At 50.3% G+C, this 14,783-nt stretch overlaps 6 protein-coding genes across 6 annotated transcripts; 2 read left to right on the plus strand and 4 right to left on the minus strand.

Annotated features, from left to right (window-relative positions):
• Positions 1–324: 324 nt before the first annotated feature.
• Positions 325–2,564, minus strand: VTN77DRAFT_8710 (uncharacterized protein; the record flags this gene model as incomplete). Its single annotated transcript, XM_069425238.1, has 5 exons — positions 325–812; positions 918–1,058; positions 1,112–2,046; positions 2,107–2,437; positions 2,486–2,564. 5 exons carry the CDS (start codon positions 2,562–2,564, stop codon positions 325–327), a joined length of 1,974 nt encoding a protein of 657 aa, XP_069274379.1.
• A 709-nt stretch (positions 2,565–3,273) lies between these two features.
• On the minus strand, positions 3,274–4,378 carry VTN77DRAFT_8711 (uncharacterized protein; the record flags this gene model as incomplete). The annotated part of the gene is made up of 4 exons (XM_069425239.1): positions 3,274–3,751; positions 3,807–4,014; positions 4,076–4,238; positions 4,301–4,378. 4 exons carry the CDS (start codon positions 4,376–4,378, stop codon positions 3,274–3,276), a joined length of 927 nt encoding a protein of 308 aa, XP_069274380.1.
• Positions 4,379–5,041: 663 nt separating this feature from the next.
• On the plus strand, positions 5,042–7,492 carry VTN77DRAFT_8712 (uncharacterized protein; the record flags this gene model as incomplete). The annotated part of the gene is made up of 4 exons (XM_069425240.1): positions 5,042–5,457; positions 5,525–6,148; positions 6,210–6,738; positions 6,794–7,492. The coding sequence occupies 4 exons, from the start codon at positions 5,042–5,044 to the stop codon at positions 7,490–7,492; spliced, it is 2,268 nt and encodes a 755-aa protein (XP_069274381.1).
• Positions 7,493–8,238: 746 nt separating this feature from the next.
• VTN77DRAFT_8713 (uncharacterized protein) lies at positions 8,239–9,420 on the minus strand (the record flags this gene model as incomplete). The annotated part of the gene is made up of 1 exon (XM_069425241.1): positions 8,239–9,420. One exon carries the CDS (start codon positions 9,418–9,420, stop codon positions 8,239–8,241), a length of 1,182 nt encoding a protein of 393 aa, XP_069274382.1.
• A 768-nt stretch (positions 9,421–10,188) lies between these two features.
• VTN77DRAFT_8714 (uncharacterized protein) lies at positions 10,189–11,549 on the minus strand (the record flags this gene model as incomplete). Its single annotated transcript, XM_069425242.1, has 3 exons — positions 10,189–10,819; positions 10,875–11,390; positions 11,452–11,549. 3 exons carry the CDS (start codon positions 11,547–11,549, stop codon positions 10,189–10,191), a joined length of 1,245 nt encoding a protein of 414 aa, XP_069274383.1.
• A 379-nt stretch (positions 11,550–11,928) lies between these two features.
• On the plus strand, positions 11,929–14,279 carry VTN77DRAFT_8715 (uncharacterized protein; the record flags this gene model as incomplete). Its single annotated transcript, XM_069425243.1, has 4 exons — positions 11,929–12,362; positions 12,421–12,448; positions 12,502–12,978; positions 13,029–14,279. The coding sequence occupies 4 exons, from the start codon at positions 11,929–11,931 to the stop codon at positions 14,277–14,279; spliced, it is 2,190 nt and encodes a 729-aa protein (XP_069274384.1).
• Between the last annotated feature and the right edge of the window lie 504 nt (positions 14,280–14,783).

Here is a 14,783-nt window from a genome sequence, read left to right on the forward strand (position 1 = left end):
TGGTGTATATACACGGTGCAAAAAGTGTCAACGATACAGGCAGGCACCAAGTCCTCAAAACTAGACAGCGCTCAAATTTTAGCTTATCTAACGATTTTTTTTTTCAGAAGATCAACGAAGATGGATCGAATGTCCTACGGACCTGACGGGCTGTGTTCTAGGCTGATTCCGTAGAGTTCTCATGATTTCCGATCTCTGATGTCTGGCATCCTACTCCGTACAGGGAGGCGAGACCTTTGGTTGGGCTCGGTGTCCCCAGGCGATGGATAGAAGAAGCCTCAGGCACCAAGGGAAAAAAAAAGAAGAATTAATTCCCTTACCTAGCTAGCTACCTAGGTAGAGTCGTTCACTATTGGCATGTTGATAATCAGCATTACTCAGTTCCCCAGTCGTCGCTGCCCCCATTCCCGTTCCCCCTGCCCTTTGTGTTATCTTCTCCTCCGTCAACGTCCTCACCATCTCCGTCAGCGCTCTAACCTGCTCCTTTAATTCGCGTATCTCCAAGACGCAGGTCGACACTTCGACATTGGGCTTGGTCTCCTGCACCGCCTGCTCCCAGCCCGACACGGAGACATCAAAGTCCACTTCGGCAGCGAGTTCTTCCCACTCCTGCTGGATCGTGTCCTCGGTTTCGCCGCGATGGCGGTGCCGGCGGAGGCGGCGGGCTTCGCGCATCTCGATCCATGCGGTGATCAGTAGTAGCGGGGAGTAGATGATGCCCATGACGAAGTTGTTCAGGCGCTCGTAGTGATCTTCCGGCATCCACCATTCGAGAGGGATGATTAGGAAGAGGATCTCGATTAGGTTGAAAGCTAGAAAGATGGACGGGTAAAAAAAAAAGGTCAAAAAATATATGCAAAAGAGCGAAGGGGGAAAGGGGAAGAAAAAAAAAGATGGAATTTTAAAGAAATGCTTACGTGGTATGAAAACGTTCTCATCCGGCGCGCGAACAAACTGTAGCGTCTTGCGCGAAAAGAGGGCCATAAACTCGTCGTCTGCGTTCTCAGAGATATCCGAATAGGAACTGTTGTAGAGTGCAATGAGGATGTTCAGGAGTACTGCTATTCTGTCAGTCTGAAGGCTCATCGGGAGGGTGAGAAGGACAACTCACAAACCATGACGACGAAATTGAACAAATAATACAGCACAATGCCAAACGGGGGCGCAAAGTTCTGGAAAAGGTCGAAATCCGGACTCTGCATGATGCTGTTCGCCATCCCCTGGACGATCGACCCTGGGATCCCCTCTCCGACGTTGGTTTCGTTCATGCCGATGAAGGCTTGCAGAAAGCCGATCAAGACGAAGAAAAGCAGGGCAAAGAAGATGATGCTCTCCTTCATCATCACTTCGAGGACGACGAGCATGGCTCCGAAGAACCGGAACGTATCGAGGAACAGCAGCAGACGCATCCAGAACATCGGCGCCGCAAAAGCGAGGAAGTTGTAACTCAATCGGTTGAATTGGCGGCGCTGCTCGTCGCTCACGTCTGGGGAATGTGCCCACGCAACAATGCGAAAAATGAACGAGACCGTCAGCAGACTGTACAGCGTTAAATTGAACGCGTTCCAGAATCCCAGGTAATGTCGGCCAATCTTCCAGAACTTGGTCACCTCATCGCAGAGGTAGGACAGGGTCATGGTGTACAGGATCGCTTCCGCGACATCCAGGTCCCCAGACGGATTGACGGTGTTTATGACGGCCGTATAAAGGCCCAGGTACAGGAGAGAAAAGAATATCAACAACGCGTTCTGATAGACTGGGGTCCTCATTCGGTCCGGGTGGAAATGGGCCCAGTAACTGGTATTATCTTTCTCCTTGTATTCGATAAATCGGGATGGATCGCGGGCATCTTGGCGGAGCCAGCCTCGCCAGAGGTACTTGATACATTTCTGATATCCGGAGGACGCAATGATCCTCAGCGCATGGATATCAACTGCCCGCTCGGCCACGTTGAAAGGATGGGACTCTTCCCCTTTCCGAAACACGGAATATCGTTTTAGCAGGGCCTCTTTGAAAAGATAGTCCTGGTCTTGTTCAGTCTCGATTCTGGATCGCGGTTAGCTGTCAGAGCCGCCGTAACGGAGGAAGGCAGGCAGGACACCGTACATATGACTTGCAATGACCTCACATGCGAGAGCACGGCATTCGAGGAGGCCGGACATCCACAGCTCCTCTTCAGCCTGCTGCTTGAACCACCGCAGACATACGAGCAAGCAATATATAACACAAGAGCGATACTCCTCTCCACCAGCCCCTCTCGCCGTTCGTATGACATCCTTCGTGATCACGTCGCTGTTGGGATTGGTGATGGCGGACCGCTCCACCTCGAAAGAGATAACCTGCTCAATTAGGTATTTAAGACGCAGAGCTACCTTTGTAACCTCCTTAGACGGGAAAGCGGGGGAAATCTCATCACTGCTGTAAGAAGGAAGCACTACTACGGGAAGTCAGTGTCATTACGTGGGTAGTACACGCTATGACGTACATCGTCGGCTCTCTTCGTACAAGCGGCGGGCAGTTCCCCCGCGGCCATTATTACTGAAGATGGACGTCCATGAACCCATACTGGAGTCAAATTATGAAGGAATTGGCGAGAAACCGACTGCGTTCGGAGAAGTTGGAAATTGGAAGAGGTTATTGCAAGAAGGTACGTAGTAGCCCGAGGGTCTTCTTGGATACTACCTTTCATCCACGTGGGTGATCCGCGGTAGCTTCCGAACAGCCAAGCCTGCAGCAAGGAAGTGGGAGAGAAGCTGAGCATCTGCTGGCACAAGCTTAATTACAATAACAAAAGGGGTCACTGATATCGTAGGTACACTGGTACACTGTTTGAGCTCCACCTCAATCAGTACACCCCTAAAGTGGAAATGGAAAAACCGCCATTCGATGCAGTTTTATGAATATACATACATTCAAATCTAAACAAATTTCTATGGGTAGCCGCAAGGTCCAGCCAGAGAGGCTGACAGAGTCATCTCTCACTACCGGAGAAGCTCGTCGGAAGTATGTATGGCATACATTATCCGCCCTAAGTCTCAGCATCGAAAGCAGAATGCAGTCCCTCCGAGAAACGAAACCAATGGAACCGCTTGCCTGTCATAAACAAGGAATCTCCGTGCTATGCTTCAAGCCGCTTGAATAGTGCTTTTGAGAAAACAAGGATTTTAACACTCGTTCACGTCCAAGCCCGCCCACCCGTGAATTTTAAGCGACAAATGATCGTCGCATGTAGGGTCCAAAATGCGTCGAGATGTTGGCATAAGCTTCGGTTTTTTACTCGGGGACACCCTCATCACTCTCCGACTGGCTTTCGTCTCCGCTGACTTCCATGTTCTCGCGCTCCCGCTTCTCCATCAGAGCCTGCAGCTCGGCATCATCGTGTTCTGTAACCGCCTTGGGAGCCATCTTCACCACACAGCCACCGCCTGCGGCTTTGATCTTGGTCTCGATGTTTTGGATCGCCTCTTCGAGCATTTTGATGCCCTGGTTCTTATCCAAAGTCTGACTGGTCAAGACATACAATGGAGGAGAAACCAGCTTAACTTTGATCTGGGTATCTGGAGTATTTTTGGCTTCGGCAGCGCGAAGTGCATCCTTCACCGCGTCGATTCCATCATAACCGAAGCAAGTAACCTCGACGTCCGCGCGCACCTTGGTCGGATGAGGGGTGAGTCTCTTGCCGATATACTGTAGCAACTCATCCTTGACCATCTGGTTCGGGAAGGTCACATCGTTCCACACGTCAGGATTCCTGGCAGGAACTCAGTCAATGGTCTCTCTAATCCATCGCAGGATCAATTGCTTACGTGATAGAGAGCTTGAACGCATCGTAGGAGTGGCCGTATTTGCGGTTCAGAGGCCAGCCAATATTCTGATACAGCTCCTCGAGAGGGGTCTTGGTCTTCTCCGCAACGTGGCGCATGATCGAGTGGACCGATTTGCTCTTGTTATACCGCTCCTCACACTTGACGACATCTTCGGGCGATACTCGTCGTTTCGAAAGATCAATATAACCTAGGCAGGAGAGACAGGTCAGCCGTAAGGTTCCTGCCAGAGCGACCGAGATTTGACGCACCTTTCTCCTTGTCGACACGCAAGACAACGACGACCTCGTTCCGCCCAATACGGATGAGTTTTTGTATACTTCGAATACGTCTTCGCGAGAGTTCGGACAGGAGAATCATGCCATCGATGTTGTCATACTCCAGTAGCTTCACATATGCGCCCATTTCTGCAATCTGTGCAATCGAGCCATGTTGAGTCTATGTTTCCATTCGCGAAGGTGTCAAGGTCAATGTACCTGCTTCACATTCACCATCACGAAGCTATCCACTTCGGGATACTTCTCCTCGTAGAAGCGGCAGTTCGTTAACGACATCTTGGCGGGGTCGCGCCTATCCAAGGCGGGGTTGTGGCGGTCGAAAAATTCGAGTCACAGAAAAATGATTCCGGTCCAGGGAATATAAAGTAAAATTCCAAGGTGTCTTGCGATAGATATGGACACGGTAGATGTTGCCAGGCTGTACTGACAGTCCCGTGAGATGGCGACGCTGTTTGGATTTGGTTTGCAGCGGAACAAAAAGCACACTCAAATCGCTGTGTGGCAACCAAAATCCATTCACGCACTTGACTTGTCTCGGCGGCGCACAGTTGACCAAACACGGCAAAGCCAGTTGGGCAGCCGCAGCATCACGTGACTGGTGGGTAGCACTGTAGTACCCCGGGGGCCTGAGCAACCTGAGACTCCACCCAGGCTCTCGATCTTTGTTTTTGTTTTCCTGTTTCGATTAAGATCAATTGCGGCAATCGCAGCATGTCAATGGGTCGGATACAAGAATTTGGATGCCATGAGATTGGATTATGTCGGCATGTGTGCCGACTGTGCCGCTAGTCGATACCAGCGGAGGATTTGCAGCGGGGGTGTGCCAGCATCGCTGCCTCACCCTCCTGAATAATATCATGCCCCTGGTGCAAGCCTACCAACCATGATCGCCAGAAGTCAAGACATCTGAGTGATTAGCATATCATTGTTGATGCGAACATGTCGAGTTCGAATCCGGTCAACTCGCCTCGACCGGATGAGCGCCGTTCGTTGCGCGATCGTATTGCCGACATCCTGCGTCCGTCGCCCTGGACATCGGCTTCCAACAACAATGGACAGGCGGGGAGATCGTCTGACTTCGGTCCTCTTCGCGCCCAGGAACCCGATGACAGGAGTCGTCTGTTGGAAGACTATGACCGAAGGGAGTCCGTCTGCGGCTTGAGGGAGTGCAATCATGGAACATTCTCACCACGAGCAGAAGAGCATGATACTGATTCTTCTCACGGGACTGGGTTTCCCTGGGGGTTTAGGACCCCACGAGGAGTCTCTTCTGGGGTTCATACACCAGCAACAGATGGCGTCTCAGTAACCAAGAGGTTGGCTCTGGAGCACGGCGTGAAGCATCACCGGACCATGTACGTCATGCCAGATATGGCTCGTTCTATTCTTGCTATTGCTTTCTACTGACGGTTGAATGCTTAGGTACTTATCTTATTACATCCCATTTCTCAATTGGATAACCCAGTACCGATGGTCCTTTCTCCGGGGCGATCTGATTGCTGCCGTGACCGTCGCGTCGATATACATTCCCACGGCTCTGTCACTGTCTGCGAACCTTGCTCATGCTCCTCCCATCAATGGACTTTATTCCTTTGTCATTAGTCCGCTTTTCTACGCTATCTTTGGCAGCAGTCCCCAGCTCATCGTGGGACCAGAGGCTGCGGGATCCCTCCTCGTCGGAAGTGTTGTCAAGTCAAGTGTAGAACAAGGCCATGCGGATGAGGATGATGATGTGGCGCATGCAAGAGTGGTGGGGATTGTGACAGGCATCTCTGGGGCAATGATACTGATTGCCGGATTAACCCGACTGGGATTTCTGGACAACGTCCTCAGCCGACCCTTCCTGCGAGGCTTCATCACGGCTATTGGAGTTGTGATCTGTGTGGATCAATTGATTCCGGAGATGGGACTGGCTGATAAAGCAATAGACGTCAGTCACAGCAGCACTGCTGAGAAAGTGGTGTTTCTGGTGAAAAATTGGAAAGACGCGCATGGTCTCACTTGCGCCGTAGCATTTGGCAGTTTCGCCATCATCATGCTATTCAGGTCGGTTCTTATCCTTCTATTTTCTCAAGCACAACCCACGCTGATAGTACCATTACCTTAGAACTCTGAAGAAGACGCTCGGGAAACGATATCCTCAAGTTGCATATTTTCCGGATCGTCTTCTGGTTGTCATCTTGTCGGCTATACTGACGTGGAAAATGGGCTGGGACAAGCAGGGCCTGGAAATATTGGGGACAATCAAGCCGGTGAAGGGCGATGGTAATGGCCTCCTGGCGTTCCGATGGCCATTCCTCCTTGGCCACATGAAGCACGTTCGCAACGCAATGGGCACCTCCTTCGTTATCGCGTTGCTTGGATTCTTTGAGTCGTCTGTTGCTGCGAAGGGTCTGGGCGACGGGGCTCGTGACGGCATAAAGAGTGCTCCAGTTTCTGCGAATCGCGAGATGGTAGCCTTAGGTGTGGCCAATGTGGCTGCAGGTTGTTTCATGGCCCTTCCTGCCTTTGGAGGGTATGCAAGAAGCAAAGTGAACTCTTCCACTGGTGGCCGCACTCAGATGAGCAGCATCTTCCTAAGTATAATAACGCTTATTGTGGTTGTGTTCCTCTTGCCATATTTATATTATCTTCCTGTGAGTTTATTCCCCAGATTGTCATGAATCTTCTATTCTCTGACCATTACCTCAGAAAGCAGTACTCTGTGCGATGATATCGGTAGTCGCCTATTCTTTGATTGAAGAGTGTCCTCATGACTTGCGATTCTTCATCCGAGTGCGCGGCTGGTCGGAACTAGCTCTGATGATTCTTATCTTTCTAGCAACCATATTTTACTCTCTTACTCTGGGAATCGCACTTGGCTGTGGCCTTTCAGTCCTTCGAGTCATCCGGCACGCGACGCAGCCTCGAATCCAAATCCTGGGCAAGGTCTCTGGCACCTCGAACCAATTTGAAAACGCGGAGCTCCATCCCGAGAAAGTCGAATTCATCGAGGGCTGTCTAATCGTCAAGATCCCCGAACCGCTTACATTCGCCAACACGGGCGACTTGAAGAACCGTCTCCGCCGGCTTGAATTCTACGGCACCAACCGGGCCCATCCCGCCCTTCCGAGAGTCCGGCCGGAGGAGCGGGACAAGAATATCATCTTCGATGTCCACGGCGTCACCAGCATCGACGCTTCTGGCACTCAGGTTCTGCTGGAGATTGTCCAGGCGTACGTCGATCGCGGCGTGAGGGTGTTCTTCTGCCGTCTCCCGTCTTTTGACGGCGACGTGTTCCAGAAATTCGAACGTAGCGGTATTGTCAACTATTGCGGGGGAATGAGGCATTTCGTCTCCAGCGTAGACGAGGCTCTGCGGTTGACAGAGTTGGAGGATATAGAGGCTTGATTGATGATGAAATTTTGGAAATTCACTGCTTGGATACGATGAACGAACGTTATTTATATACTGCCACAGTCTTTTGTTGTTGTTGTTTTGTGCCTTGGGAACACTTTCATTTCGAATTGTTTTTTCACCGTCTTTCTTGGCTACGCAATGGCGAATGGTGCGATACATTCATTATATTATTATTATTATCGTGAACTATACCAACAAGCTTATTTATGAGTGATGAAGTTGGAGATAGAAGGAATTTGCGGAATATACGTCCGTAGCCAGATACTTATTTCTCCGTTCGCTCCTCCGCAGTGGTTAAGGGGCGAAACGTAGAGGTGTGCGGTATCATTGTATCGCTTATTGCGACCATTTCTTCCTGCTGTGATCCAGCATAGATTTCGAGCTAGATATCCTCATCTGTGCGATCATTGTTTGAAGAGTGGGACTTGGCTCGACGTCCTTGGTGGCCACAAAGATCTGAAAGGTTTATGGACAAATTGGCGCTAGGTCTGCACTTTCTCTTTTCTTTGGTTGACATCGGGTGCCACGCGAGCCTGTGCTCAAATAGGTGCCGCTCGAAGCAGGGATAAGAAATATCGGCACACCGCCTCGGTCGGTTGCGAATGACGCTGCACGCACAGTTTCAGCGAAGCGCAGTTCCCTGTATCAGAATCGATACCCGATCGATATCGAACAACCCGAGATTCGCTCATCATTCAAATCCCCTCGAGATGAGAGGATTCCATTGCCTCTTTCCTTTACGTCTTGTGAGCAACCTGCAGATCCTCACCGACCGCCCTGCGCACCAAAGCCCGGAGGATATTCTCATTCGCTCGCAGAATCAGTCGATTTGTCCTCGCTTCGTCCTCGTGGTCATTTATTGCGTCTTCTCCTGTGGATCCACCTGTGCGCTCAGGGTCGGCGACCAATTTGACCCTTCCCTCAGCGCCGAGGACAAAGGCGCCACTGGCGATCTTGCTCAGCCAAATATGTTCGTTTGCCGGGTTCTTGCGGCGGCCCCACGATTGAGTGAGATCGATCTTCATGGCAAGATGCTTGTTGAAATAGTGAGATAGCGATGTCAGGAACGGTGAGGAGACCTCATCCATAGTTGTTCCGCTTGACGTGATCTTCGATCCATCAATGGCGAACGTTGCGAGAGTCTCTCGGGGGAGATGCACGTCTAAAGTCCTCAGTGCAGGTGCGACAGACGGGGCAAATGCAAGTGTCAATTGCGTCTCCTTCATGACCGACTCGAGGAGGAGGCGGGAAGTTCCCGAGCTTTGTTGATTGTCCTCACCGGCCGCCGTCAACGATGCAATGTAAGAATCGAGTGTGGCACAAAGAAAGCTCGACGGCAAGCGCAGGATGGAACAATAAGTATCAAAAGTAACAGAGAGGAAAGAGACGAAGGTCTGTCTGAGAGGATTGGGCAGCCGTGTTAGGAGCAGAGGGAGATAGGTTGAATCCTTTCGATCATCGTCATCACGATCATCCGAGTAGCCATCTGGACCCGCCAGCAGAGCAGCCTTGTACGTAGCATTCTCATACTCAAGAGTGACCAAGATCCCCAGGGTATCTTTCAACGCTATGGGCTGTTGTCGCTGCTCAGTCGTATCATCATCATCCGAATAGAAGTGGCCTCGCTCTCGCTCCTCGTTCCAATGAGACCAGGTCGGTATCGCCTCCCACCGGCAATCCGTCAAAGCGCCTGCCTTGACCAGCGCGTCGTCGGAGGGAGTACTACTTGCACTCAACCCCACCTGGACTCCTCGGAGGACATCGCCCGTGAGCAGGTCCTGCAGACGCTTCGCATAGGTCTTCAGCGCGTCCGCATTGCCAAGAATGGTGTCGTGGTACTCCTTTCCGTGGTGCAAGGGGGAAAGGCGATGCACCGTCCACGAGGTATTCAGCAGGTGTTGAGGCGTTGGATATCCCATTGATAAAGTATCGATATCTAGTGATAGTTCTGAGAGAATAATTATGTTATTCCAAGATCACATGCTTCTCTACTCCACGGCATAATTATAGACTTGGGCTGTCCCTGCGCTAAGAAAATAGTAGCAGCTTAGTAGGCAGTTCTGCCGGCAGAATCCCCAATAGCGGTGTGCGTCCAATACCATGTATAGCAGGCGGTATATAAATACCACTAGCCTATTTAGGCAAGTCATGTGACTCAGAAACCTCGCATCAAAAATCACTGATTTTGGGCCTTGTCCGACTTACCAATTTTCAGTTTGGGTTTCGGACAGAAGTGCACAAGAGGGTCATGTAGCTACCTGTACTACAGGTAAAGCAGGTCACATGATCTGATCTGACCCCCCTAGCTGAATGAGATGATCATGCTGTCCAACATGTGAGGATTCAATTTGGTGTTCGGACAGAACCTTGTGCACATGATGTCTGTTTGCCTACCTCTGAAAAATGTCAGCTGACCTGGTCCCTCAGTTCAACTGGACTAAACCTTTTGGATGCTGAAGCTTTGAAGCTTTGACCTACCACTCTGTACAAACACTGCAAACAAACCTGCTGGGGTAACAAGTAGGGCTTAGGAGTAGGGCTACCTGGGTAGGCTCCGAGAGTGTACAACGGTGTAGATAACTGGACGAACAGAACACCCGCGCCAACTGATTATTAAATTTGTCTATTCAAATCATCTATCTAGGTAATTAAATCTAATTAGTGCAATGCGCGGGAATTACCTCAATTCACGCCCGCCAGCCAACGGCACTGCGACAGTCCTCACAGCCAACAAGCACCGGGATCCCGTTCCAGACCGAGAAATTCTCCGTATCATGCGGAATGGCATTCCTAGCTCGCAACTCCTGGCTGGCCACGTCAAACCAGACATCGCGTATGGACTGATGATGCAGCAGACCGTCTGGCGGACGTTCGTAGATCAATGGGTTCATCTCGTCTCGTTCATTAATCATTAAGTCATGATGGAAATTGTGCATGAAATCCCTCCGTTGCGCCCGCTGGTTCCCTCCGTCGCCGATTTCGGCGGAAAAGAACTCGACAATCCTCCCAAACCCGGATGCAGTCAATAACGCGCCGATCCAGCGATTATCGGATGGCGCCCAGTCGTCGTCTGGGGGCATGGTATGGCGCAGGTAAGAGACAAGCAAATGCATACAGTGATGTGTGGCGATCAGAGTCGACGTGTCTGTGAACGGGGGGGATCGCAGTATCCTGGCTTGCAGTTCTCTATACATGGCTGATCGTATATTTAGAGGGATGGGGACCGGAAGTCTCCCAGCCTCGTAATCTCGTAAGAGGCTATTCAGATGCTCTTTACGAGCGAAGGCGTATGTTTCTAAAAAGTATAACGTGCAATACCTGATTGAGTTAGTTGGACAGGCCTGAGGGCAATACCAGCTAGCGTCTGACTTACATCAATGGAATGAGATTAAATTGGAGGCTGGCCACACCTCGGTCAAAAAGAAGATTGCGGTCGGTCTTCGAAGGGAACCTCGACCTTATAAGCACCTGCTCCGTATGCATGAATCTATCCATAACCCGATCCGCCAGGTAATAACAGAGTCGCGCACAAAGCTGTTGCCGACGTCTCAGGCTGTGCAGATATCTGAAAGTATACAGATGGCCTCCCTTGGCACTTTTTCCCGGCGGGAACAAGTCCGAAAGGAGGACCACATCGTCTTCGGGATTCCGTGTGTAGGTTCGCTCATTACTGATGGTGGAGGGAAGCGTCCCGTGGCGCCTGCGCCGGAGGTATTGCCGAGCGATTGATTGCTCATGAACCGTGAGGACTTCGTAGAACGCACGACAGACGAGCTTCAGAGGTAGCAGGTCCCAAATGCTGCATTGCGCGAATATTTTGACTTGAAGTTCGACGGGGAGGAGGTCCCAGGACGATGACGTGCGGTGGATAGGAGTTTCACCCTCAGACCTGTGATCCACAAAGAAAATTAGTAATTGATATCGAGGGGGAAAGAGTGCCAGCTGCGTACCTCGATTCTTTCACTCTGTGACCCAACTTCTTGCCCCTCTCCCTAGTCGGTCGAAACTTGTTGCCATTTCCTTTCTTCAAGGGAAAGATCGAAATCATCGTTGATTCCACGACAACATTTGGAGAGCAGCTGCCCGTGGCACATCGGATATCGTTAAAAAGGACCCACGGAATGCCGTTCTGCGGCTCAGGCTCATGCCTGAAGTGTTGTCAGAGATGAACAGGACCGCCGTTGCGGAGCGGAGCAGGAGCTGACGTGGGGATTGACTAAGCCCCGACATGTTTCACATCGCAGCCCAGCCTCGAAGAATGATAACCCGATAACTACACCAGTGGTCTCAAACCATTTACTAACGTACCAGATCATGAAACAATGTGATTTGCGGCACCACGTATTTGTCTTTAAAATATTCCGACCTGCAGCCTGAGGAAATTATTGTGATGTCTGTTACCCGTGGCTTGTGTACTGGTGTAGATCATGGCAGATTCTACAACCAATTCGAGTTCAGGGCGGCAAAAGACTCACGCTTGTGTTCTTTGTCAAAAGAGAAAGGTCAAATGTGACAGGAATGATCCATGCTCTGGCTGCGTCAAAGCCCAAGTCGAATGCGTGTTTCGTGAGCCGCTGCCGCCTCGCCGACGCAAAAAGAAGTCAGAGACGATACATGTAATGGTTGCACGTCTCAAGCGCTACGAGGAAGTTTTAAAGAAAAACGGAATTGATCCAAGAGTTATTGATGGTAACAGTGAGAATAGTGTTGACTCTGTCCGCCATGACACTCGTGTGAACCTGGTGAACTCGGTGAACCACGGTGAATCTACGGCTGTGCCGAATCCATTCGAATCCAATACCAGAGAAATCGGACCTGGAAGATTGATCACAAAAGAAGGGAGATCTATATACCTTGATAAGTCCGTTTTTCCTGCCTTTCAACATCAATTCGGCCGCTGCTTACGCCAGGTGAATCAGTAATCTTTGGAAAAACGCTAGCAATGAGGTTCGACAAATCCGTTGTCAGAATCTTCAGGACTCGCTGACTGAGAGATATAGCTTCAAGATGCAGAGGATATGCTTCCTGAAAGTTCCGATGACATATCGGATCAGTCACTTCCCGATCAGAGTGATGGAATCGACCTTGATGAAAACTTTCTTGTCTTCGGCTCTTCGTCTAGAAGAAGTCTGGCTGGCCTTCATCCTAACCCCATACATATATTTAAACTATGGCAGATTTTTCTTGAGAGTGTAAATCCTCTAACCAAAATAATTCATGCGCCCACGGTACAACAACGGATCCTTGACGCGACCAGCGATCTAAGCTCTGTACCAAAGGAGCTAGAGGCTCTGATGTTTGCAATCTACAGCGCTGCCTTGACGGCTCTGAGTGATGAAGAGGTCACTAAAATATTTGGTGAAACAAAGGCTAGATTTCTGGCTAGGTGCCGGCAGGGTGCCCAACAGGCCTTGATAAACGCAGGGATCCTCAAAACATCCGACATGGTGGTCCTTCAGGCTTTCGTCATATTCCTTGTAGGCGATCCCTCACCCTTTGAAGATCTTCCTAACTATGTATCTTGCAGTTGTCTGTTCGTCTGGTCTATAATCCACATGCCCTCTGGTCCCTGAGCGGCATCGCTGTACGAGTTGCTCAACGGATTGGACTGCACAGGGATGGTTCGCATCTTGGCTTATCCGTCTTCGAAACAGAACTGCGCCGGCGTTTATGGTGGCAGGTCGTAGTCGTCGATGCCACTATCGGCCATATGTCTGGTTCTATTTCATCCCTCCTCCCCGTCGCGGATACAAATACTCCTCTCAATGTCAACGATAGTGACCTTTATCCTGACATGAAAGAGAGACCCGTTGAACATCCTGGTGCTACAGAAATGATCTTTTGTTTGATGCGATATGAACTTGGCAAATGGCTATACCGCCAGGCAAGTTCGAGGGTTGTCACCTTCGACGGGCACTGGGGGTCCATAAGCAGTGCCTCCGTACCGCTACAGGAAAAAGACCGAGCAATTGACGAGCTGGAAAATGCTCTTGAAGAGAAGTTCGTCAAGCATTGCGACCCGTCCATACCGCTGCATCTCATGACCATGATGGTGGCCAAGTCTGTTGTGGGCGTGGTGAGATTGATGGCCCACCATCCCCGTCATTACCAGGAACGAGGTGAACGTATGCCGCAGTTCGAAAAGGATCGCCTATTCGCCATCTGCATGGACGTGGCGGAGTACGGTACCATCCTACAAACGACTAAGACTACACAGCGATATCTCTGGCATGTTAATTTCCAATGGGATCCTCTGATCTACATGCTATCTGAGCTGCGATATCGCACTGTCGGTGAAGAGACGGCAAAGGCGTGGCATTTGATCGATGGTGCTTGTACCCGGTACTATCAACAGCTGGGGCCAAAAGCAAGGAGTCCGTTGCATCTAGCGATAGGTCATTTGGCCGTGAAGGCCTGGTCTGCGCATGTGGCGGAATGCGAACGTCGTCAGCTGCAACCTCTTCCCCGGCCGGAGATTATTACAATATTCTCGAAAGAGATTCAACGAACCAAGTCCTCTTCTGAGGTGGCGTCTTGCGCAGAGCGGCACGGCGTTACGACATCCGAGGAGGTTGCAAGTGGAAGTTTCGCCGATTATGCTCATGCGCCTCCCAGCCAGAAGACGAATTCAAACGACTTCGATCCTGACATTACCGCCATGGCCGATACGTTCTCATCCGACAGTCCCATGGACTGTGACCAGTGGGACGACCTGCTGCAACAGTTTCAGCATCAATTTGGCGAGGATGGCTTTTTGACACTCGGGTCGGGTTTGTAGTCTATCCGGGCTGGTCATATAGCAGCCAAACGTATCCCAAGATTTGTTATTCTGTTGTTTGTTTTTACTCATATTTATTTTTCTGCTTTTTTTTGGGGAGTTTATATCTTGGAAGTTTGGGATACCACCGGACAGTTATATTTATTCTCACGAATTAACGTTGTACTGTGCATGCTATATTAACTCATACTTTATGAAATGATCACCAGGTCAACAATGCAGTGAGGGGAGATTATTCTGAACTCAAAAGACAACAGAAAAAGGAGTCTATGCTCAGTCAGCAGCGACTCAAACATCAGCACCCTTTTGCTTTTCTCCCTTGACACTCTACCATTCTACTCATACTGCTCCAAGAAGTGAGATACAGCACAGACACAAAGCCACGGTAAATGTTTTCGTCACAGCGGTATTATAGGCCTTCAACACGAGCGGCAAGAATTTCGGATCGATGACATTGAGAAGATCGGTTGCTCCTGTATTCGCAACGAGGTGAGTAAGATCATA

The sequence above is a fragment of the Rasamsonia byssochlamydoides genome (assembly GCF_041956645.1).
Source record: "Rasamsonia byssochlamydoides strain NRRL 3658 unplaced genomic scaffold VTN77scaffold_77, whole genome shotgun sequence".
Classification (NCBI taxonomy): Eukaryota; Fungi; Ascomycota; class Eurotiomycetes; order Eurotiales; family Trichocomaceae; genus Rasamsonia; species Rasamsonia byssochlamydoides.